The 26,389-nt window shown below is 38.5% G+C and overlaps 1 protein-coding gene across 2 annotated transcripts in view; it reads right to left on the bottom strand.

Moving 5' to 3' along the window:
* Positions 1-2,726: 2,726 nt before the first annotated feature.
* USP7 (ubiquitin specific peptidase 7) overlaps positions 2,727-26,389 on the bottom strand; it is a 62,892-nt gene continuing 39,229 nt past the window's right edge. For both annotated transcript variants that reach the window (XM_042827587.1, XM_042827588.1), the window contains exons 8-31: positions 25,124-25,178; positions 23,999-24,079; positions 23,768-23,858; positions 22,915-22,997; positions 21,875-21,984; positions 21,303-21,459; positions 20,138-20,282; positions 19,445-19,575; positions 18,234-18,368; positions 17,979-18,080; positions 17,167-17,272; positions 16,690-16,782; positions 15,785-15,852; positions 15,141-15,241; positions 13,657-13,810; positions 12,312-12,379; positions 11,079-11,187; positions 10,903-10,980; positions 10,514-10,614; positions 10,003-10,102; positions 9,128-9,247; positions 7,806-7,877; positions 6,839-6,929; positions 2,727-4,103 (exon numbers count right to left, since the gene is read on the bottom strand). In XM_042827587.1, coding sequence (XP_042683521.1) covers positions 3,997-4,103; positions 6,839-6,929; positions 7,806-7,877; positions 9,128-9,247; positions 10,003-10,102; positions 10,514-10,614; positions 10,903-10,980; positions 11,079-11,187; positions 12,312-12,379; positions 13,657-13,810; positions 15,141-15,241; positions 15,785-15,852; positions 16,690-16,782; positions 17,167-17,272; positions 17,979-18,080; positions 18,234-18,368; positions 19,445-19,575; positions 20,138-20,282; positions 21,303-21,459; positions 21,875-21,984; positions 22,915-22,997; positions 23,768-23,858; positions 23,999-24,079; positions 25,124-25,178 — 2,458 coding nt within the window. In that variant the 3' untranslated portion in view covers positions 2,727-3,996. The remainder of the gene's footprint in view (positions 4,104-6,838; positions 6,930-7,805; positions 7,878-9,127; positions 9,248-10,002; positions 10,103-10,513; positions 10,615-10,902; positions 10,981-11,078; positions 11,188-12,311; positions 12,380-13,656; positions 13,811-15,140; positions 15,242-15,784; positions 15,853-16,689; positions 16,783-17,166; positions 17,273-17,978; positions 18,081-18,233; positions 18,369-19,444; positions 19,576-20,137; positions 20,283-21,302; positions 21,460-21,874; positions 21,985-22,914; positions 22,998-23,767; positions 23,859-23,998; positions 24,080-25,123; positions 25,179-26,389) is intronic.

Raw genomic sequence — 26,389 nt, forward strand, 5'->3', positions numbered from 1 at the left:
AACAAGCAGCACCATTCTTGCACCACTTCAGACATTTTTTTTAAGTATTCTTTTTTTTTTTCCCCACCGTTTTAAGATCTGGATGTGAGCAGTTAAGCTTCACCTTTATATGGTGGCCAATACACACCGTGCTGGATAGCACTGAGAAACTGAACACACAGCAAAAGAAATAACATATACCATTTGAGATGTGCAGAAGACATTCAGTACAAGCAGAGCATTTTTGCACCAGTACTTGGAGACAAGTTTATGCAAGTATGCAACAAGGAAGGCAGGCTTTCCAGCTACAGCCTGCTGGTTGGCACATCATCTCCCGCTAGCTTAAAAGTCACCTGGGACAGAAACCAAGCACAGCACAGATGTGAAGTCTGAGTTAGGCATTTCACACATACACATTCCCCCCCTTTGCTAATCCTATAGGCCAGGTTCATTTAAAGGCAGGGAATGAACAACACCAGGCTGCTCACTGAACAACAACACTGCCCACCTCAATATTCAAATCATGGAACCATAAACACTTGCTTAGTTCCTCTAAGAAAAAAACAGGAAGAGTGAAAAACCTACAAACTCACACAACTACTCAGCATTTACCATGAATGTCACTTGACACAATTTAGCTGCATTTTACAAAATTCATCTTCATTTACTCAAAACCATCCTGACTTCTGAACAGGCCATTTGCTTTCGTTTCAAAAAGCTTTTCCATAATGAACGAACAAGACACAAATCCAGGGTTTACCCTAGTCTATTTTATTTACAATATATACAGGTCCTACAGAAGAAAAAAAGTGTACGATTTCTCACAAAGGATATTAAACAGCAAAACCACAGCGCAGCTCAGACCTACGTGCTGATGGCAGCCAGCACAAAGGCCACAGGGGAGAGGAGGTCCTGGGGCCGGCTCTTGGCATGGCAGGCTGGATCCCAGTGTGGGCAGCAGCTGAGGTAGGACGGCACTCGGCAGCGCAGCTGGCCGGATGGATTGCCCCATGGCTGGGGCACAGCTGGCAGCAGCACACATTCGTCCTGGCGGTGCTAAGCCTTCTGGTACATAGGGTGGGTTTGTTGACTGTCACTCTCTAATCTCTCTCTAATTTCACTGGTGTGATTTGCTTTGATTTCACAGAATGCTTTGGACTCCTTAAGAATAAAAGGCACCGTAAACCTACAGGAACCACAGCTATGTGGAATGATTCACATGGGCCGTTAAGGCTGTGCTCCTCTGATCCTGTGTAACATGAAATTACATACTTAACGTCACCGTTGGTCATTTCATGCATTCACTCTTCTCCTGATAATTCCAGAATCTGAAATCTGAGTAGGAAATGCAGAGCACAGCACTTCTGAAGACTGAACTCCAACTGAACGAGACACCGCACCTGAGAAAACCTCCGTTCTTCTCCTCACAGCTGTGTGCTTCCCTATTTGAATAATAAGGTACATGTGCTCCAAGAAAAGAAGAAACATTTAAAAAAAACCCTGTTACTGAAAACAGTACACAGGGAATGTCTGAATGTATCATCTCAAAATTGATGTGGGAATAGCACAAATACTGAAACTTGTTTAAAGCTGTTGTTTAAAAACTAAAAGGCATCCAAAATTTACTTTCCTAGCGGTATTTTCTTCTGAAATTGCAATTTCTTAAGATATTTCCTAGAAGCTGCCAGCATGCCAGACATTAATGCTAGAATGTAGTGACGTTCTGATACAAGCTCAATTTTATTGCTGTCTGCTTAGGGCATACTACTGCTGATCAGAGTACCTAATTCTACAGATAAATTTGGAATACAAATCCTGACACATACTGGAAGCCTGCAGAGACAGCAGTTGTCTTGGACTGTGTTGTATTTCTCACCATTTAATTGCAAATTCACTGCAAAGGAAAACTTGATCCACTTAAGGCACGTGCCACTGAAGCACTTCACTTCCCTCTACCTGTAACCTACGCACAGATGACAAAATAATGTAAACTTGATTGACTTGACTGGGAATAAGAAATGTTAAAATCACCACAATATGAAGAACAAAAACACACCTAACAGAGATTGCTGCATTTTACAACAGAAAAAAATACAGATGTACCATATCTTGAAATCTAACTTAACAAAACTTGGTGGTATTTTCAGTAATCAGCAGCACCTGTAGAAGCATGAGGGCCATCACGTGTATACAGCCCACCTACAACATGAATGAGAGGTTTGAGCAAAGAAATCCTGTAAGAACTTGGCTCTGCTATGAATGCGTGGAATTCATTACAGCCGAAACCTATCATTCTATTAAGAGATCTTACCTTTAGAGACTGCAGATTTTAACTTTACACCATTTGTACGATTAGACTTGAGAATCTGGATGACAGAAATCTGTACAGGCAGAGTCAAGGCTACCACAAAGACTCTACCAGGAGCTTTACAAATTAACCAGTAAAATATTTTCTTCCATTTATCTTATTTGTACATGGCTCCTTCCTGAAAAACCCTTTCATTCATTAAGCTCAAATGCAACTAACTTGGGAGGTTAAAAATTCCAAAACCTAAAAAAAAAAAAAAATCTAGCAGAAAAACCCAAAGATTTCCCCCCAATCTCCAAAACAATCCATCTGAGGGTTACACAGTCGTCAACACCAGAGAGAGAAAACACACCTTCTGCAAAAGCACAAAGAAGACATTTCCCAGAACTCGATTTCCAGAGAGAAATCTTCTTCAACGTCCACGTCATCACTCACCGAAGAAAAATTTTATAGAAAATTTTATTCAACATACAACATTTTCCAGCAAAAAAAGGCAATATACAGGAAGAGTTGTTGTACACTGCAGCTACAGAAACAAAATAAAATACTGGAAAAGAATGTAAAGTTAAGTGTGAATTGCTGATTCTATCTTTACTGCACTCAAAACTAGACACGCAGCTGGCTTTAGCTCCAAAATAAAAGGAAGCAGTCTGGGGACTGAAAGAAAACTACACACAATGAATATCAACATCAGTGAAATTCACTTGCAGACTCACCCAACAAAATTATCCTCCAAGTGTTAAATTGTACATGTTCATTCATTAAATATACAATTTCATTTTTTCTTTTTTTTTTTTTTTTCATTTTTTCCTCCTTTTTTATACAAAGTCAACAGCTTACTAAACACTAGTGAGCATGCCCCTCTGTGCTAAAAGGCTATTTCTTGTGTTCTCCCCGTCTCTTCCCACGTTAACTAAATGAATGATATTTATAATCCTTTCATTTGCTTTTGCCAACTTTGAGTGTCATTCTATTTGCCAGAAGATGGCATAACAAATTGCAACTGTATTCAACAATGGCTGAAATTTTCATAAAAAGACCCAAATATCTCATTATAGGAGTCAGGGCATCCACTTGGCAAAACGGGATGCGAAGTAGTGACTAAATTAAATGAAAACTAGTTTATTAAAAAAAAGATTCTATGCAGCTGGAGGAGACAAAAATCCCAAATAAGTGCCAACAATGTACACAATGAAGTAGAGATTGCTATTTATTGATGATGTGAGTTTTTTGCATTTACAAATGCACAAAAATGTCATTTAAAGTATAACTGAAGGAAATAAATCTGATGTGAGTCTAAACATAAGACTTACTAGCTGCAGTGATGGTGAACACCACACCAGGAAAGGCAGCCAGCCAGCTTATGCCATCTATAAACGTACTACAGACAAATATTTTGCCAATGTCAATTGTTCTACTAAACTCTTCCCTCATTATGCTGACAATTGCCTTGCATTACGTTTACCATAAAATAACTCTCATTGGCATCCAAGCTTTATAAAAACACCTTCATTTTGCTCAAAAAGGGCAGTCAATAGATACAGAGAAGCCAAACTGAACAGCCTCAACAAAATAAAATTAACATCAGCAGCAAATCCTCTTGCTGAAGACTTCAGATATAGTGCACGTGTACCAAAGTTCTACAGTTGTTAAAAAGGTGCACACACACACTTATTTTGTCCCTTGCCTTGACAATCTGGTTTATTAAGTCAGTTATGGATTTTAATAGCTTTTTCAAGGTAAGTGTAGCGACTTCTCTTTGGGGCTTTATTGAAATGGTCAAGCCCTAGCCACGGCCTTGGATGAGACATGTTGCCTAGAAAAGAAAGAGAAAAAAATGAAGTTGTAAGACTAAGTTAAGAAGTTTCATTCACACAAACTACTCATACGTGCCCTGTTCAGTTTGCTAGCAATTGTACAGCACAGATGAGGACTGAAAAACAGTCCTTAGCCTATGGACAATAGGGCTGCTCTCCTGACCACTGCTTCCATTCCATTATTATGTTGTACAATCGTTTCTGGGCCAGATAGCTGGTTTTCCTCTTCTTCAATCACAGGAGTTAACAGCAGTGAAACAACTGCTCAAGTAAAAGCTGGATGTAACTTATAGCCAGAGGCACACCAAGCACAGCACCAACTCTCACAGAATGGCTGGGGCTGTCTGAAACAGAAAGGTGTCATCCAAACGTCATTTAATACAGCAAATGCTGGTGGTTAAGTGACTGCTGCTGTATGAAGCCATCCTTCTCACCTGGCTTAAGTAGGAATATTCTTCAAATAGATGCAAAATGCAAATCAGTAGCTAATTAAGAAAACAGGTAACTGACCTTGTACTCAGTCTTCTGATTAAAAAATAGTTACTTTTGGACCAGGAAGAAAATATACACAACTTTTCACTAGTGCAACTCAGCATTAATTCACCTATGGCTAATTTTCATAGAAAAAAATATACAATCCACGGTCTTGCAAATGGGCAAGGTTCCCTTTCAAGATGTCTGCAATGCAGAGCATGAAACAGCCTTTGAAGTGAAATGGTAACAGCAGAAACTAAATAGCCCTCCAGCAAGAAAAGCAAACTTTTACATTTCAAGACATCATCTGCCATCACTAAAGCATAAAACACATGACCTTTATGGTTGCCTGTATCTGCATTCTTGGATATATTTTCCTCAAAATATTCTCTCTCTTCAGTTGATGAAATGGTTAATGGCAAATACAAATGAACTGCCAATCTGACAGAGACCATCCTAATGTCTTTTAAAGAAAGGAATCGAGTCCTGTGCTGGTAGCACTGCTGCAGTTGTCATTAGAGGCATCCCTGAGTGTGACAGTATCAACTGACATCAACTATGTTGGTAAAGTTAGAGAAAGGCAAAGCTTTACACTAAAGCTCTGCACACTGAAATACTGTTCATATAAGAACACATTAGAGTGTCATATCATCATACAGCAGGACAACCTTGGCCAGATTCTACCAAAGTGCATTATATAAAAGGGCAACCTTCTATGAACTCTCAAAACCCCTTAGTCTCAAATTCCCCACGACTGCTTCAACCATTTCACGTTCTCCCTTTTCCCATTCCTGCCATGTTCTGGTAGCATTGACCTGGTTACCTGGTCTTTTACATCACCTTGCCACTAACAGCTCTAATTTTACTCAGAAAGTCCAACAGTTAGCTTTGGACTATTGCCTTCTGGTTCCCCTCACTCTGATGACTCACAGAACGAAACCATGACTCTGCCTGCCCTAAACAGACCATAGAGGGTTATCTGTCCACTGACAAATTGTCTGCTTCCAAGTTAGTCATCTAGAGACTCCCCAGAATTTGTGCAGAAAAACAGGGCCCCTAGCAACACAAGCCACAGTTCCTTCCCTATGCTCACTGATGGCTCGTTCACATGCAGATATTCCAAGTTTTGGCAAGTCCCCTCATATTCACAGCCATAAGCCTGGCTGCACAACATACCATAATAAGATGGCTTTTTGCTGGGCTCTTACAAATTGCTCATTAATGGTATAGGCCTAAGTCTCTGTGCCTTTTGAAATAAATGGTCATTTACAGGATTTCTTTACCAATGTTAATATACCCAGAACACAACCCGAGAAAAATCAGAGCAAATTTGGCCCTAGTACAACCTGCCAATGACAAACAGAGCTCATCATTGTTAGAAAAACAGAATTCTGGAGAGCAAATTGTCCTCAACCTCATTTCTGCCAGCCGGACAAAAAGAAACAGTCAGCTAAGCTGGGGGAAAAAGCCTTTGTGAGTTCAAGGCCTTCAACAGAGCCCTGACTGCAAGCCTAAAAGTGCCATTTCCAGCTCAAACTCCCAAAAGATGACTGCGTGAAACTCCTGACCAATCTCCTATGGTACCTACAGGTATCTCCTATGTGTGAATTCCTTAAGTAATAGTGCTTTAAATATCTGTCAAGTAAATAAGATAGCAGACCACCTGCACAGACAAATTCAGAACAGATCTGTATTTGTAGCCTGGTGAATCACGACTGAAGAACCTGAAAAGCATCCTATTCACATATGTAATATTTTTGTTGGATTCTTCAGACTCATTAAAGAAATCAAGAAAGAAGAATACCTTAGAGAAGTACCTCATGTAGTGCACTTAAAATAAGGAGCTTATGAGGATGCACTTTAGTGTTTTTTAAGAATTCTATGAGCACTTCACTAGCAACATGAGAATGAAATATAGGAGCAGATGAGCAATACAGACATGCGAGTGACATCATAACTCTCTCTGTAAAGTATGTTTTGTGGAAACAAACCCATTTGGCCACTCAAGTGCAAACCATTAACATGCAAACAAACAGAATATGCAGTAGCTTGTATGTCTGTAGAATATGCATTCTCAAGACTAAGAGTTAAATGTACACAAATATGTATACACAAATACCTGCTTACTTACTATATAACATACACAAAGTAAAAATAACTACTCTGTTCCTGCATTTTGAGTTCGTGGTAGCTGCACTGTAACAACTGGCAGAGCAATTTCAGCAGGTCAAAACAACGGTCGGGTTGTTTAAGAACTCACCAGGTTGGGGCTCAAAATCTTTCAAGTTCACTTCATACTCATCTTCATTGAGATACTGGTGTCGACCCATCATTACAATTGCAAATTTAAACTAGGAAAAGGAAGAAAACTGTTAAAATACTGTATTAAAACAAAGCCTCCAAGCCTGATTTCACAGCCTAACACACAGTTGGTTACGAATGGCATTCTACTGAGATCAATCCTGTTTAAGATCTTCATCAACTACTATGACAGTGGGATAAAATGAACAGTCAGGAAATCATGAGAATGCCCGTGGAATAACTGTGCCCACGTTCCCCAGTGAAAACAAACTGGCAACTAACTGCAGATAGTCCAGCAAAAGGCCCTGTAAGACACAAAGTGGGCTGGAGCACAAGGCATACAAGCAGCTACGGAAAACGAGTTTATTTAGCCTAAAAAAAAGGCTAATGGGCACCTAGTTGTCAGTTAATGGACAGGAGATACAGTGAAGACCAAAGCACTTACCCCCACAAAGCCCAGCAAAAGGACATGGGGTAATTATTACATGCTGCAAAACGATGAATTCTGATCTCAGGTAAGAAAAAAAATCCTCAAAATGACAGCAGTACAGCTCTAAAATATGCTGCCCAGAATGTGACAGAACTCCTTCTCTTGGGAGTTTTAAAATCACAGCTAGTTAAAATCCTTGGCAACCTGAGTTAACTAAGTTAGCTCTGGTTTAAGCAGGAAACTGAAGTTGTGACCTGTTGAGCTTTGGTACCACCTAAACTCTTCTAGGTTATCGTGCTGTTTTGTTGAGTACCTCTTCAATACAGTACAGTACTATTCCTACACATTCTACTTAGTTATTCTCAGAATGGGCATTAAGGCTAATAACTGCTTTACTGAATAACATCTACACTTAAATCTACTGCCTTCCAATTTCTTAAAGCAATATTACAGACTCTGCAGTCAGCAATAAAACTCACTGCCAAGTTGTCATTACCTTTTCAAATTCTTTTTCCTGTATGTCCAGCATTGTCTGAATCCGCTTCATAACCTCTCTGAAGTGTTCGCCCTGATGATCACAGCAAGATTTTTAACACACACACACACAAAAAAAGGAAACAAAAGGGGGTGCTGTTGGTATTTTCTAATTTGAGCTACATCAGAATACTTTGCTACCTCAATCTCTCAGATTTTACCAAAATTACTGGAGTGTCAACATCATCCACTACAACAATCAGCAGCGTACAATACATTGCTATAAATTCAGCACCTGCAAGTCTTACTGATTCATCATTATACAAACCATTGCATGACATATGCAAGTCAGGTTAAAGTTAAGAACATTTTAAAAATCCACAGCAAACATGGGTTCAGAAAAGCCCTATTTTCTTAGAACCTTTGCAGCTGCAATGCTCCCGCCCAAGTAGTAAATTTTGTAGCATTCTTCTGTATGCTGTTTATGAGCTGCTGAAAATACACTGCTGGATGGCATTTACTTAAAGATCAATAACACAATAGCTGTCATAAGGAAATGTAATGCACATGATTTCCACCATAAATTAAGACAAGATTTGATTCTAAATTTTCAGACTTTGCTGTGCATCGCTCAAAAACACAGGAATACAGTGAAGTGTCACATGATTCAGAGATGTGGCCATTATTTCTCACTCCAAAACCATTTACAAAATCAGGCACATTTCATATAAACCAACACACAAAGACCAAAGCAGCAGTTTAGAAGTACAAGTGCTAACTGCCCTCAGGAATACACTTTCCTATTGAAAGGAGGAGTGTGACCTGCACTCTCATTGGAGCAGTATCACATGAAAACTTAAACTGAGCTTTCAAAATTAGCTTTCCCTCTTGTATCAATACAGAAAGCATTCAAAAAACCAAACAATCATTTCCCATAACAGTGTATCTCAAGAAGCCAAGCAACCACGGCTTGGGCACTTTTCTCAACAGGCATACTATGCAATTCCTAACACAGTACTAGCAATAGGATTTTAAGTTGTTGCTGGCCTTGGGTTTTGTTTTGTTACTTTGCTTTTAAAATGAAACAAAAAGATCAAATATTACATTTACAACATTTCAAGTCTGTCTGATGTGGAAGATCTACAAAGCATCACTGAAAAACTGAACAGTTTTTGTATGCAAAAAAACTAAGAGAAGTGATTTATCCACAAAACTGATAAACACTGAACCTTTATACAGGATTTTTCCTACACATTTTTACATTAATCAATTAATTTTACTATACTTTCAGAAATCATTAAAGATATTATCTGATAGGGAGGGACAAAAGGGAGGCAGACATACCTGGTGTATCCTCAGCAAGAATGGAATTCCAAATGTCCCAAAAACCTCTTTGTGGAAATGTGCCACTGTGATTAGCATCTCATTTTCTTTATCTATATCTACCTGGTCCAGAGGAATTTCCTAGATGCAGGCACAAAATTATGACTGCAATTAGCTGTGTTGTTAGTGATGCCAAACAAGTCAATTTCAGCAATCAAAATAAACACTCTCTTTGACAAAGTCCTGCCTATGCCTCCCCACCCCCAGTACGGCAATTCCCCTGTCACAGCAGCACTGCAGCTTCCCATACTCAGTACAACACTCTCGGTTTGCCCAAGTGGCTTTTTTGGCATGCAGTCTTCCACTACTTAGGAAAATATCCCAGCCCTTCTGTCATCTTATCATTACAATTTTACTTCTTTCTTATTTCTGAGTTTAGAGGCAAGTTCACATACTTGCAAGATGAAACGTTTAGAGAAATTACACACTAAGAAACAAGATTTGGCTGAAGAAACTCTGATTTGAGAAGAAAAGGAAACAGCCTTCCAGAATGTAATTCTGCATATGAAAGTGGGTTCTCAGCTTAAAAATTTAAATCATGAGCCCCCAAACATCCCTTGGAACTACTGCTAAGCTGTCCTATGGATAGGCCACTGCCAACTGTTCTCATATGGTTATATAAACATATGTCAAAATTTTAAGAATGGAACTGTGACAGGGTGGCAGACAGAACAAAGGAAAATCTTTGGAAAGATCATCCTTACAAAGACACACGTGACAACATGTATTCCAGCCTGCTGCAAGTACTGCAGCACTTGGAAAATCAGCACCCAGGAAAAGATAATAACCTCTTAAAGTCTTTCTTCATTGAAAGCAAGTTCCAAAGCAGCACTTACCTCTATTCGAAACGTCCGACTTGTTGCGGGCGACAAACACTCTAACAGCTCATCTTCCTGATGGACACCAATTATTTTGTAACTTACAATTTCTAGCAGCCTTAAAAACAAATTTTAAAAAAAGCTTTAAAAAAAAAAAAAAAAAGGTGGAGGAGGAATCTATTTTCAATTGTACTCGTCCAAGAGTTTTCCATCATTTATAAAGCCATTTTAAAGAAAATGACTTCACTTTTCGCTCCTGAGAAGTGAACAGTATGCAATACTTGAATTGGAAACATTATTGAAGTGTGAGCTGTGACTGATGAATCTTCGGCATCTCAAGAACGCAACTTAATGAAACACAGGATGAATAATTACATAAGGTTCCTACTTTCATTTAGTAAGAACTCTTAGAGCAAACTTTTTAACACAGTATCAGCCTTTATTTGGTAAGTTCCCATAATATTTTAAATTCTAAGGCCAATCTTCTGCATACAGCCCACGCGATCACAAAAGAAATCCAAACTCTTACCTTAATTTCCCTGAACCTTTTTCAGAGAGCTCTACAACTTTTTTACATTCTTCTAAGAGGTCCCGCACACACCCATGCTTATCTGGATATACTGTTATTTCCTGTGGGATATTTAGAACAGAAAAGCAATTAGAAAAATCTGGAATTGTCCTCCATCACATTAAAGCACACAATACAGCAGGCCCTTCATCAAAATCCATCTTTTAAAAATAAACATTACTGAAGTGAACACCTTCACCTGAACGCATTAAGAACTGGCCCCGTTTTGGTATAAGGCACAGCCCTTCTCTAACACCATGTTCTTCCAGCACATCAACAGCACCACAACCCCAGCCTAGCAATATGGCTAAAAAATAACCACCAATAAGAGTAACAGCAGCCTCACTCACCTCTTCCCTAAATTGGCTATTTAGCCATATGCATTTAAAACTTCTTCTGTTCTCAAAATCAGTTATTTTCATTTTGAGCTTAAAGAAGAAAAGAAAAACACTTTAGGCATACTTTGTATAGGGCAGATGGTATTTTGTTTTTTTTACCCACGCCAACAAAAACAAAAGACTCTTACCTGTTGATAGTAAAGCTTTTTAGGTTGCCTAGGCTTGAAGAACTGCAGAAGATCTCTTAAAGTACCTTCATAATTGTGCCTAAGGGGATTACCAGGGCCGTCCCTATAACTATGAAAGAAAAATGAAAACCCTAAATCTCTCTTCACAAACAGTAAATCGAAGTTCCAAGAACGCTTTTATATCCGGCTACCAGTTCCACATAACTGCCAGCACAGCCTAAGCAGCATTGTATTTGGTGCATTAATGACTTTTTTAAGAACAGGCAAAGGCTGGGAGCAGAAATACCAGTCACTGTGTGCCTTAGCTCTCTTGGATGTTAAAAGCTCACCTTTAATCCTGCAGTAGCAGATCTACATTCCTCTGAAACTACCACAGCAGCACTACAGTCACATGCTTTTGACTGCGAAAGATTAATTTGTGGAGTCACAGGACACAGCAAAATTCCAGTGACCATAGCACTGTAAACTATACAGAGCTGTCCAAACTGGGACAGATTTGTTGGTGAGGAAGGGAGATACCTGCAGGTTAATAAAGAGCCCTCTGCATTTCCACAAATACAAGACATTGAGACAGTCTGTGTGCAAATATCTAGAATGACAAATTTTCTGCTCTCTATGGATTCAAATCCAGTTTTACACAACTCTGCCAGAAAACACCACTTAAACAGAAGCATTCCTTTCAGAAGCTGAGTGAGATCACAGTAATTCTATTTTGTTTGGCCAGGATGGAGTTAACTTTCTTCACTTACAGACTCCCAACAAATAAACAATAGAAATAAAAGTCAGAGTCAGGTAACTCCTGCACATAACGTTTTTAACAGCAGCAAAAATCCTGCTTTTACTTGCATCTGCTTCTGGTCTCCTCCATTCCAGAAATCTACATTCACTGAAATAGTATCTCTGTTAGTTCAATAATTCAAGCCATACAGTAAGGCTCTGAAACAATTAATGGCTTCAGAAATTTTGTTAAAACAGGGATCCTTTAAAATGCTTCTGTCTCTCCATTTTACTTACTCTTATAAAGCGTCCAATTCATGGAGTCTCCAGTGTCAGCCACTGTAATGGTCACTAAACTGTCTTGGCAACTCACTGCACTAACATTTTATTGGTAAATAAATGGTTTGCAACCTGAAGGAAGCTACAAATTAACTGCAGCCTACTTATTATTGGGCTAAGTATTTTAAAAGGTGTTTTAGACACAGAAAACCACACATAGAAGAAAATCTGTCTTACCCTTGAGACTTGAAAAACTGTAATAGCATTGGATCTGTATTAAGTCTTTGTGCAACTGTCTTTGCAACCTGCAAATAAAGTTGTGTGTAAGTTCTGCATTTTTTCAATTATGGGCATTACACTGCATTCATACAAGATAGTTAACACCCAATGGCTGGAAGGGACCTCTGGAGGTCATCTGCTCCAACTCCAGTCATTCACTGTAGTACTTCAAGAATATTATGCTACAGAAATTCTGTGAGACACGAGCCATGTGTTTACTTCTCCAAGGCTAAAGAAACTCCACGTATGTAACTTCTGAACAATGAAGAGAATAAGATTTTCAAGAAAATAAGGAATTTCTCTCTTGCACAATAAACTACAGTCACCAAAAGGCCAAAAAATCCACAATAATAGCTTAACTCTTACTTTTATAATCATAGTATTACTTGGGAAATAAGCAAAAAACTCTCGAGGTTCTTCACTTCACCCAAAGGACATTAGTTTTCTGGGTGGTATCACCTTATTATTCCTATCAGTATTTCATGCTGCAGCCTCACAGAAAGAATTGGAATCTTCTGCCTAGTTTTCCCTTGCCAAAAGGAGCTGTAAAGAACTTAATATAAAAATGAAACAAGTGAGTCACCGAGAAGCAGACACTGAGGAAGGATAGCAGAAATAATCTCTGATTTTCTCTATATATTCAGGTGCTCAAAGATCCCACTTTTCATGACAGTAAAACGTGTTCTGTTTTCATGTACAAAGTATGTAAAACTCTGATGAAAACAGCTGTAGGAGAACTGTAGGGAGCCAGACCACATAATCAGGCTCTGCACAGACCAGTCCAACTTTATTTATTTTTTAAAAATTTTGAACAGTTTCAATGTCTGATTTGCTTTTTAAAAAGCCTTGTAATCACCCTTTATGAATACAACAAATTTGATCTGTTAACTGCCACTGTGTCCTAGACAGCACTTTGTGGAGAAAGCAGTATTTGGCCTACAAAATTAATAGTGCTGCTAAACTACGAGGAAAGCAGGTATCATTGCTGTCCCAAGGTATTTTTCTATTAACAGCTAAATAAATTGAGCACATTTTACACTTTTAGAAAGCAAATCCATTATTTCATCAGAACATCAATTCCTAGAGCAGAATGGTATGTAAAGAACTGTGCTGCCAATTAACTCTTTATTAATACAACTAATACTTTTAAGCATTTCTTCATTTTTCCATTACCACAATGCAAGTAATATATAAAAACCTATCCGCTCTCCTCTAAAAAACATTCATTATGCCTTTGTGAATTAATGCAGATGGCACTTTCAGCATGAAGAAATAAATGCAGAGAAACAAATAGGATACATGCCTGAAAGTAATTCATCCTATTGGATAAAGTAACAACAAAACCTGGGTCGTTGGGGATGGTTTTATCACAGAAAATGACATCCACACGATGATAGAGGTCTCTGAAGTATTCCTTAGCTGTTGGCAGCTCACTGTTATCGTTTTCTGGGTCATCCCTACAAGAGCAGACAAACGATGGTACCATTACATACTACGCTGTTACACGTACACATAGCCAGGGCTCTTCAAAACAGGTTCTACAGTGTGTCAGCGACAGTTGAGAAACACAGAAAGAAGGTAAGAAACCTTGTTAAAGAGCCGCCACTTGTACGCAGTGGAACCAGCACAGTCAGTAGTGACTCACACCTCGAACACTTCTGTGCAGCTCGAGAGCAAATGCACTTGCACACTGTGCTGGACAATTTGGTAATCTGGCAATAGGCTGACTCCACTTGTTTCACTGTAGTATTCCAGCAGTGCTCTTCCCTCCCTCTCCACCCTGGCACATCAGTGCATGGCTTTATTAACACTGCCAAATTTTCTATACACGACTGCGTTAGTTGTTTTGCACTGAGGCCAGCACTCCTTGGAGCACAAGAGCAAAACCACCTGCACAGATGCTGGTTTGGGTCACTGCTGACGGGTACCCCTATCTTCTCAGCAGAGAAACAGCACCAGGGTACAAGCTGTGCACTTACCCAGAAGTCAGCAGCCAGCCAAAGGTGCATTACACCAACTGGGTCAACAGGGAATGCGAGTTCCAAGGCATGACATGAGAAATACATTCATCTCACATAATCTGGGGTAAGAGTGCTGAAGATAGACTAGCTGGCTTCCACCCACTGTCAGCCCATGGAGAGAAACACAGCAACACAGTTGGGTGTGACCATCAGGAGTGAGAGCATAGAGATGCTGATTTATAGCCCTGACAAGCTTATAAAAGATCCCTTAAATGGATATAAGGAGGAATTCTCCTTTTGCCTTGGAGAAAACTCCAGTTGAAGCACCTATGAGTTGCATACGCAACAAACTGGGAGAATCACCACAGACCAATATGGATGTGAGCACGTATAAAAGGAAAAGGGAAAGCAGTTCAGCTCTAAGGTGAAAGGAGCTTCAAGTCAAGAGCTTGTATAGTAGTAATGGTACAGAGCCCAAGCCCTGAACTGCTGGTAGGCTCTTCTCTGAGTTATGATAGCTTCAAGTAAAAAGCTGCAGAACTCAGATGTATTGCTGAACCACACTCTTCAGAAGAGCAAGATGTATTTTAATATTTATGAGTATTAGTTTTCTAACCTAGGATGAATTTCCTTAAATGATGTGATGTGGTAATTAAAAAACAACTATCTATCTTCCTGGAATGATCATGAGAACTGCTGAGAATACGTTTACTGCTGGAAAACTATACCTCACTCCTGTTAAAGCATTAAATTAAAGGAAGCTCTGCTTTCAAATTGAACTACGTTATTTAATTGTAGCAATAAACTGGCCCTTTAAAATACATACTTCTGAAACACTATGATGTCACCATCCATGAGTTCATCAAGAGCTTTATCAAGAGACACATCATAGTCTTGAATCCTTTCTGTTAAATTGGGTTTAACTTCCTGCAAGGAAGAACAAGAACCACGCAGAATAAACAAGAGACAAAAGCAAAAGTCACAATATTAAACTTAATCAAATAAGGTAACTTGTACCTTCTATCTACAGAAAGAAGTACAGACATGCATATCTTAGATAAATGTAATCTTAGCTAACACTGACACACTTCATTGTTAGTTGTAAAACTGACTGATTTTACCCATACTGCACTTTAAAAAGTAACTTCCTGAAGTATTTTATCACTTGGCATTATCAAATTCTTATAAAGATTCACTTTTTACTGATGCAGCTTCCAGAAAGATAGGAGAATATCAATTAAGGTTACTAACTTTAGCAGCATAGTATCTCCCATACCAACCTTTACATTTCAACCTTGGTTGTTTTGTTTTTGTTTTGTTTTTTTTTTTTTTTTACATCACAAACTTAGTTATTTTTCTTGTCATTATTACATATCGGAATGCTATCACATAGCAATTCATCCTTAAAGGAAACACACTACTGGCACAGCAACTACAGTTTTTACAATAAACAAGTCTGTCAATCCAAACCTCATAGAGGATAAGGTTAGTTTCTTGTGGAAATCCTGCTCTCTCACACATAACTGGAAGCAAGTCACCTATTGGAAAAGAAAAGGAGCATGAAACGTATTGCACTGCTTGCAAGACCTATCTGCAAAGGAAGACAAAACCAATTTCTTCTATTTTCATTAAACAGTTTTAAAATGCCTTTCTAAGGAATGGAGCCTTCAAGGTTAAAGCTTCTCATATTCAGATTCAACCCAGAGAGAGCCTTTAAGGTTTCCTTCCACTTCATTTGAACAGCAAACGTGTAAAGCTATCCAATATCACAGAGGTTAAATAAATTTCTTTCTCCAGAAAAGCATTTCTACCTCTTTCTGAAAATTTTACATAAATAAAATAAAACACAAAGTATGTACAAATCAACAGAATGAAATATTTTAAATGGAAAGGCATTATAACTCAGTGGCCACATGCTGAATTCTTTCAATGGACTCATGAAAGCTAAGGGTCCCAGCCAAATCAATCCAAGCAGCTGCTCTCAGGCTACCACTGTGAAACGTTGTACAGGAGTATTTTAAACACAACTTCAGAAATTCATTCTGCAAAATAATCCAAAATACAAGGGAAAAAACAGGGAGCAGTACCACATCACAAAACTACAGCAAGTTTGGAGCAGCTGTTCAGAACGATCTGGTGAATGCTGGAAATCTGTAACCAGAAGTCAGTTGGCTGCCAATGCTGTGTTAAGACAATGATTTCAGCCTTGTAGAAATTTTCACTATGTTGGGAAAAAAGAAACATCAGAGGACCTGCACAGGCATTAGGAGAAACCACAATCCCACTCTGTGGCCTATCTTTGATTTGAAGAAAACATCTAATATTAGAAGTAAACTAGATATACAACCTAACTGTCTCTATAAGTCATAACTTACGTATTTTACAGGATATAGGTGTGTAGATATGTCCACAATAATTCAAACTCCGAGTTTTCGGATCATACATCTTCAGAAACAACATTACATCATCTAGAAATTAAGATACAAAATTCAGTTTCAAATAAGGCTTATTTGACCATGTCTGGAGAAAAATCACTTAGATATTTTTCTTTAAGCTATAAAAAAAAAAGTCCCTTCATTCACCTGATCAATATCCTTAAAACATCAATAATTGGTGGAGTTATATAAACCTGCATATATTTACAGAAAATTATTCCATTATTCCAGTGATATTTGAAACATGCCATCCACTTAGGGAGAAATGAGGGCAAAAGGTGTACAAGAAAAACCAATTCCAGCACTGTCATTTGATGAGTACATCAATGACATCATCGAAAAACAGGAGCACACAACATTTCTTGAGATACATGCAAAGAATTTTGCATTTACTCAAGATTTAGCACATAAGCTTACGATCTTTGTCAAACTTGGGTAATGTTGCTCCAGTAGCAGCCATCTCTGGATCTACTGTTTCCAAAAATATTGTCCATGGATTTTCATTGTCACTGAGCTCAATCATCTGAATGGAAAACGTGGAAGAAGAAAAAAAGTCTCAGGAGAATATAATATGAAATGGCAATTCGTATTATTGAGATTTTTGTCAGACACAAAACTTTTTCACATGCTCTCTGAGTGGGAGTTCTTCTAGCTGGGCTAATGACAGGAAAGTTTGTGAAGTTTATCAAGAGAAATAATGCCAGACAAGACATATGAAATTTTAATGAAGCAAAAGTATTACATTTTCCTTAAAGTTGAACTCTTTTTCATTTGAAAATACTCCTACAGTTATCACTATTAATGCATGGAAATTAACTCCAGAAAAACACAGGACTACTTGCACTACTTAGATGAAATATTTTACATTCTAAGCAATACATTTCATTAAATCCATTGCTCTGGCCAAATAGCACAAGACTCAGGAAGATCCAAAACCTAACATATAAATTAGGATGATACGTTCTCTTCATAGAAAGAATTACACACCACAGTCTTCCTTCCCTCCAAAACAATATGGCATATTTCAAGTATTAGCATCCATACAAAAGCTTGGGATGGAAAGGACCTTACAGATCACCTAGTTCTAGTCCTCTCCAATATAAAACTTTACCAGACGGAGATTAAATTGAAACCCTTAAAAAACTGATGTCTTGAAGTTAGATTCTGAAATCCAACTGAGAATCACAGATGACATACAGAAGTAATGTTCTTTATCAATGAATACTTACTGTTTTATTGCCATCTGCTTCATTATCTAACATTGCAGGTCTTTTTGTTCCATTACTTCTAGCTTGCATTGGCCATAATCTGATCTGATCCTGGGGAAATCCCTAAAATTAAAGTTGTGACAGGAAACAAAAAAGATTAAGATGCTTACTGAAGCCAAACAGAACTCGCATTTTAAAAGGACTGGAAGAAGATAATGATTAAGCTGAACACATTATACTAAAACAAACACACACGGTCAGCTACAGAAAGCTTACCATTGTTTGAGAGAGGTTCTGAACAAATTCTGTCAGCGTGGAGTTTTTTAATACTTTGAACACGGTGTATTTCACTTTTTCTTCATCATACATGTCGTTACCTTGGTGGCCACAGAACTGATCCTCTGCTACTATCTGAAAGTTTACAGTTAAAGGTTACTGTTTGCATTAACTCAGCTCCACGCACAGTGCCATGTTACGACCATTCGCGATGCGCTGCCCCTGGCTCTCTGGACGGCAGCACACTGCTCGCTTTGTGCTTTCACAAAGACGACTTCTACGTATGTAGACCACAATGAAATTTCACGTGTCAAATCACTAACTAATAAATATAAAGTAATTCTTACAAATTCTGAACAATGAAACATCGGTAGCACTTGGATCCCAATCTTGGAAATGTACTCCAACAACAGTGGCACTTTAAAAAAGAAAAGCCTGAAAAAAGCAGCACATTTTGTGTAAAGCAAGGAGGATGCTTCCTGCACCTGCTGCAGCTGTTAACTGACAGGCAAAAGGTGCAACTCTGCCAACCTTCCACTGAAAACAGCCCCTGTGCAAACATAGTTTTGAATGAGCTTAACTTTACCAGCACCTCCACTTATGAACTCCATCAAGAACATGCAAAGAAATATGGAGGCAAACGCAAAATGGATTTTATTTTCTTTCACCAGATGGGCTCTGGAAAGAGCCATAAACAGGGTTCCTTAAGGCAATTCATAACAATTTAGTCCATCTGGCTTTTCCAAAAAGATAATTGCAAATATAAGCACTCTCTCCTTCTGCTTCTACTCGATGAGCTCAGTTTGGCAGATGTCCAGCCTTGCTGCCTATGGCTAGATACATTCTAATTTTAGAAAATAATTCCTGAAGGAGATAGAAGAGCAGTGGCAGGGCAGCCTTTTCAAATAACCCAGTCCTTCTCCTTTCACTTGAACTTACTATTTTTCTATGCAAGCAAGTAACAACTACAGCTTCTAGAGAAAGCAGAAATGCCTGCAACACGCTTTGATTTCCCAGAACAGCAGTGTTTCATTAGTTCTGACTGCACATATAAACATACTTAGAAGCACTGAAATTTTTATCTCCGTGAAAACATTACTTCCAAACTTGTTCAAAAACTGAAAATCAAGGTTTGTCTTGCTGCCTGGATGCTCAATATTGTGCATTTTAATGGGAAGGCAGCTGCAACTTGATCTGTTTCCAAAGCTAACCTGCACTTGCATGTAGAGGTGAGCTTCCTGCCTCTCCTTCCTCTTCTGAGCCTCTATTCTCTTCTCTTCTTGTAGCCTTTCCACAAGTTGTTGAGGAATATCGTGGTCTGTGACAGGCTGCAAGACTTCACCTACAAAGAAGGTTTTATGATATCATTTCAAAATTTACATCACACGAGGTTCCCAAACACTCTTCACTTCTGCTGACTTGAAGTCAAAACCAGACTTTTTCATCTTTTAATTAAAAACATGATTTGATATCATTGTGTTTTGGCAAAAGTAGTGTTTTCTATCCTGAGCCAGAATACAGTGCTTCCATGAAACGAGTAACATAGATTTCAATATTCAATATTCATTTCAAGCTTAAAAAAAAATATATTTACCACCACTCAATTGTTTTTTAATAGACCTACATACCTATAATGGATTAATTCTAGTTTTTATGATTTAAGTCACTAATTCTCCACCCTGTAAAACAATTAAGGCTAAAACGCTCTGCTGATAGTCTTGCCTTCCTGTGCTAAGAAGGCAGCAGAGGATTAGAACACACTTCCCACAAGCAAGGGAAATGATGGCTGATCCCCACAGAATCTACAAGTTCATCTAAAACTCATAGAGCTTCTCGTCCACAGTTCCCAAGTGAAGCACAGCTGAGTGCAGTATGTCTACCTACCACGTGCAGAAGATACATACTTAATTTTGATTCCCTGATGTAAACCAACATGTACGCGTTCGTGCAGTGCCGCACAGACAAGTCGTCGTCGTGGCCTCCATAGTTGTGTTCAATTGCTTCTTCCTTTGTACATCTTGATACAACGTCGTCATCAAATTTACACCACTGGAGAAAATTTTATATAAATGTAATTTCACACACAAAAACACGTTCTGGGGTGACAAATGAATCCTATTTCTAGCATATCTACAACTCTTTGAAGTAACCAGGATTTGTCTTCAAGCAGCAGGAGGTAAAAAAAATAATCTAGTTCAGTCTGGTGCTACCTGCTACAGCATTACAGAGACCATAAGAACCAAACCTTCAGTGATGCACATGAACAGTTTGCACTGAATACTGAAAGTTTTTAGCTTGATAATTATACAAATAATTCACCTTAAGACTTTTCCTCACGTATTTAACACTGCTCTATGAAGCTCAGATAACTAACCCTATTTTTTTTACAAAATATACAGAGCAATGGTACAACATACAAAATGGTAATTTCTTGTAGTTTTAAAGTAGTTTACAGGAAATTTTAAATAAAACAAACAAAAGCAATTCAGAGTGAAAGACACATAGCAATAAATTCACAGTAAAACCTGAGTATTCCTTTTCCTGTGAACATTTACACAGAAATCCAGTGAGCTCAAGGGAGGAGGCACCTGACCCATAAACATCTAATCTGATCAAGTCACCTGAACCTGTAACAGTCAGACATGCAAAGATGCTGAATTTCCGAGTCACAGAAAGATTCAGATTTGCTTCAGCATGAAGTCAGTCTGAAGAAAAGCAGAATAAAATTTGCTTGCTATAGAAATTCAACACACACACAAGACCGAAAGGATTCCCTCAGCCTTTTAGTGGAAGCCAACAGCAAATAGGAAGGTGCTTCTTTTATGAAGGCAAGTGGGTCTTTACACCTCCAAATGTAAGCTGCTCTCCAAAGTGCAAGAACTAGACACCAGGACTGCGGGTTTGATTTCTTCTATAAATACAAGGCAAGTCAAATACATCTGACTTCACTAAGTGAGCACACCAGCATGCTGTGTTAGCAAACATCAATTGCAAAGAATTGCCCATCGTCAAAACATCAAATACCTACTTACAAAACACAAATTGGTTTAGCTGTTTTTCAATACTCACTTTTCCATCACCCTTTGGATTTAAGTAAACAACATAATGTCCACCATGGTTATCTCCACTGTGTACTAGAACTGCGTGAAGAATGTAATTTGCAGGATCTTTAGGATCTGTTTTTTGCAAAAATTCATCTAGTGGCAACTGTTCAGGAAACTCAAACCTAATTTTTGAAGAGAATTAAGACAGGTTTATTTGTATTTAGAAGATGCACACTATTAAGAAGAACATCAATACTGAAGCCAAAGGAGAGTTACAAAAAGTAAACAAGTTACAGTAACAATTCTACCCAGGATATGAATACATTGGTAGATTTTACACAGCTTTCACATGGAATAGAAATAATCTTTATACAACAGCTGTCAGTGACTCAGTATTCCATATGTAATTCAGAATCCAAACGGTAGTCAGTGCACCTTCTGGGGACCTCTAACACACACCTACACACACACCTTCCTCTTGGAGTTGATTCAATAATTGATTTTTTTTCAAATTATTATTGTTACTATTATTTTTTTTATATGAAGTATATCAAGAGGTCCAAATTTTACATCTGAAAAATTCCACTGAACACTTACCTATCATTTATCTTGATGTTTTGATCAGTCTGTGGATCATACATAAATCTCATGAGCTGTAGATGTAGCACTGGTGGCAAGGTTAGGAACTTCACACCTTTCTCTGCCTCCTACATATTTTAAAGGAAACAGAGGCTTGAAAGTGCAAGATTTTTAACAATTTAAAATACCTGTCTGCTGCAGACACGTTCCTATGGACTTCTGTCTTATAGGCTTGACACACAACAACATGCAAAGAATAGTCAGCTTCTGCTCCAGTTCTGAACCTTCCATGAGTGACTCCAGCAGCATCACTAACCAAGAAATCGCTTCACTTAAATCGAAGTCACCCACGCAAGCACACGTGAATACCTCATTACAAGCAAGTCGTGTGTACATGAAACTTACAAAAATACTGAGGCAAAAACTAATTTCTGATCGGTTAGGAATTTCACGTCCACTGCACCCTGCCAACAGATACTTGGCTACCAAATGCTGCTTCCTGAGAACACCTAAGAATATACAGAATGTTACTGACAGGATCTGCTATATGGAAGCCGCAAAAATAAGACCTAGGTGGGAGGGAAGGACTTCTCCTTCCTACAGTGGAAGCAACAAAGTACAACTGAAAAGCTCAGGAACACACACACGGATAAATGGTTCAAACTGCACAGGCTGATATGGAGTTCTTAACGATGACAGAAAAACGACCTCCTGATGGAACTTTCAGAGCTATGCTGCTTGTTCAGCAGGCAAATGGGACGGTCTTAAATGAATTCTCAGAAGAAGTTCATCATGAAAATCATCCTTGTCACTAGGAATCTTTTAAATACAAAAGCAACATTTACTGCTGATTGGACTGTTTTCAAGACCAAGCTCCATTCTGAGAAATTTAAAAGCAATTAAGAGGAACTACACAAATGCTTGCGTAAAGAGAAAAATGAACAAGATCTGTTGGTACAATCTCAAAACATTGTACCAGTAGCAAATTTTTTTGCTACTATAACTCTTATGTTATCAAGAACATAGAAATAAATTTTAAAATCAAGGAATAAAAATACCTGCAAGCCATGCTCTCCTGCATCATACTTGTTATCACCATCCAACTGCTCCACTGCAACATAGTCAATGAAGGATTCAAAAACTACATGAAAAAGATTGGCAAATAGTAGGGAAAGAGGAAAAAAATGTAAGTTCACTCGAGCCTGGGGGCTTAAAGTATCCAGCAAATAACACATTAAGACATCAGAACTTGTATTTGAATATTTGTCTTTATTGCTATATTGTTTAAGAACATCGAGAAACACACCAAAATTGTAGAGGCAAAACAGGAATTTCAACAGATTTTAAAACCACAGTTACAACTGTCTGCCAAATCTCCTGTTCTCACTGCAGCTGCTAAATATCAAGCTAGATGATTTTGTCTGCTAGAGTCTTACACATTCTTTTCTATGTCTTGTATGCCAAGTACTTGGTAAAGTGATGATAAGGGACCACTACAAGGATGCTCCGGTGAGTTTGTTCTTGTTATCTGCTTGTTGCAGTCAAGCCTGAATAAGAATCTATTCCCCACAAATTAATCTCCATATATAAATTATAACTTACTGTGAAAACACTACTGTTATTAAGATGGCATCATAAACTATTTTATTACACCCGTAAAACTCCTACAATTCAGAGTTCTCAGAGAATTAATTAGGTGGGAAGGAGCAAGGAAAGGGAATGGGAGAAAGGGTAAATGACTGAACATAAAAACACATCTCTGAAATTAAACAAAGGATCTTTCAAAAATGATGAGCAACAACAACAAAAAAAAAAAACAAATTTGAAATCTGCAGGTATCAAACTCATTAGTAAAAAACAGCCCAATACGTTCAGGTATTTCATTGGTGCATATTTCAAAGTATCACTTACTATTTTTCTTTCCCTTTATACTTAGCTGGATATCATAATAATCTTCTATTCGTTCAGATCGATAGTCTACATGTTTGCATTGGATATAAGACTGTAAACAAAAATAAACAAGACAGAATTTCAGTATGTACAAAGTAACACAGTTAATTTTCAAAAATATTAAATAAATAATAAATATAAATTTATTAATATTTATTAAATATAAATTTAATAAAAAGATTAAATACATACCACCATCTTTCCTCTGAACAACTTAGGAATAGTGCCTTCTACACATGTGCCTTTCATTTTATTTTCCACATTATCAAGCAGCTGAAAGAAAAATCAATTTTTTTTTTCCACACAGGATAAACATGCACAGTTTCTGATTCATTCATCACTTATGAATTGCTACTTCACTAATTTAAACATTAAGCTACTTCCATTAAAAGTTTTAGTCTATTCTCACTGGCATCTCCTCTAATCCTTCAAATCCTCCTCTTCCCCTTAGAACCTTCCCCTGAGGACCACCTCAGAAACCATCTTTGAGTGTGAAAACCTCACAGGTGTAATGAGGTGTAATGCACTTCTATCTTCAAAACTATATTCCTCTCTATAGCAGTTTAAGGACCACTCATACACTCTATCTAATTTTCAGCCTTCCCCGTCCTTTTCAAAATCCTCACCCTCAAAAGGCCACAACCAGTCCCATTCTTAAAAAAATAATAAACAAATCAAGGCAAAAGCTCTTAAGCCTTACTGACTTAATTTAAACTAATTAGTGTCAGCATAACCAGGAACGTTACTAATTTGTATTACGTTGGCTGCTCCAAAATGTATTTTATGATGCTGGCCCAGGACATCAGAGGCAGATATTGGGATGGCAGTATTGGTTGAACCTTCCCACTAACATCCCGTTACATCTTACTGCTGACAGATGGCAACAGAGGGGCACTCTGACACATTGGTGTCTGACACTGAAGAACATATGAAGCAAAGGTGTGTCACTGAACTCCAAGCAGAAAAAACTGCAGTTAATGACATTCACTGACACCTGCTGAATGTTTATGCAGACCAAACAGTGGATGTGAGCACAGGGTTGCAGGCGGTGCTGCATTACAACAGTGGGTCACCTCTACTGGGGCAGATTTTTATGAGCATGGCATGTAGGCTCTTGTGCACTGGCAGAAATGCACAGCTAACAGTGGTGACTATGTTGAAAAATAATGTTTTGTAGCAGAGAATGTACTCTATCAGAAGTGTTATTGCACTTGATTGTAGGTTCCATGGAAATAAATAGGAGGCAATACTTTTGGAGCAACCTACTTATACACACACAACATCAAGACGTGTCAGTAAGAAACAGCAAAATCATACCACTCGACATAACTCCTGGACATCGTGTTGCATGAAGCTGTCTAAAGTTTCCCACCTTCGCAAGAGAAATCAGTACAAAATTACTGTGTCATAAAGAAAATTTACAGTTCAGAAGACATTTACATGGTTTCTCCTCAGAAATCAACGATGCGATGCACAGCAAAATACACAGACTCTAACGGACAGTACTGCCTGGTGCACGAGTTCCTCAGTTCTGTGGCATGCACTGCTCCTGGATCCATTTCTCCTTTCAGTACCCCGAGCTCAGAGCAGGAAGGGGCAGCGAACACGTGGGCAGCCCTGCACCCATCTCCCTTCCTTCTGCAGTCCTGGAGACAGGCAGTGGTAAAGCAGCCCAAGCCATGGGAAGAGCCTAAGGTCAGGCTCCTGCTAGCAGAACGCTTCCAGTTTAAAACCTATTCTCAGTTCATGTCAAAAAACACTTAAGAAAAGGCCTGGGAGCAACTCAGTGCTGTCAGAATAGTTTCCTCAACGTGCTTCTCACTGCCTCCGCACCGAGTGCCCTTCATGTGTAGTTAAGTCGTGTTCAAGGCAAATTTACGCTCACCAGAAGAAGCAAATGGATTTCTAAGAAATAGGGGCTCCTTTGTGCTCATCTGAGCAGTTAATCTTGGATGCACAGTAGCTCCAAGGACACATCCGTGTTACTGAACGCTTCCACACCACCTGTGCCGTACATCCGCAAACAGCTGTGTGAATGGCACAGGTACAACATGGGCTTCAAAGGCCTCCTCAGTGGCCAAGGTACACACTGCAGCAAGGCTGCCATGGCCCCTGCCTTAAGTAAAAGGGACAAGCATAAAGGAGCTGTTTTCAGTTTCACCACAAAATATTTTCTCAAAGAAACTCCTTAGATTCAAGAAGCATTCTTGAGTTTGGGACTCAACAGCTCTTCTTTCAACAGCCATCATTTCCACTATGTAAAATAAGCTGTATTTACCACAGGCTTCCATGTGAGCTAGAGGTTCAACCCCATGCTCTAGAAGCCAGAAGCAGAGGGGCAGTCAGGAACAGTATTAGCCTCACTTTCCCCTCCCACTCTCAGTGATTCATCAGCACTGCAGTACGCTACTCCCAAAAGCAGGCTGAAATAGCTGTGTGGGGTCCTCACTTGAGCAAGATCATTGAAGTAATCCACTGGATATAATTAGGAATGGAAAATAATCTTCTGAATCTGTAGGCTTTAAGCATTTGACAACTTAAAGGACAAAAAAAAAAAAAAAAAAAAAAAAAAAAAAAAAAAAA

Source organism: Centrocercus urophasianus, unplaced genomic scaffold, assembly GCF_019232065.1.
Source record: "Centrocercus urophasianus isolate 14NV4802_14NV808 unplaced genomic scaffold, USGS_Curo_1.0 seq_29, whole genome shotgun sequence".
Taxonomy (NCBI): Eukaryota; Metazoa; Chordata; class Aves; order Galliformes; family Phasianidae; genus Centrocercus; species Centrocercus urophasianus.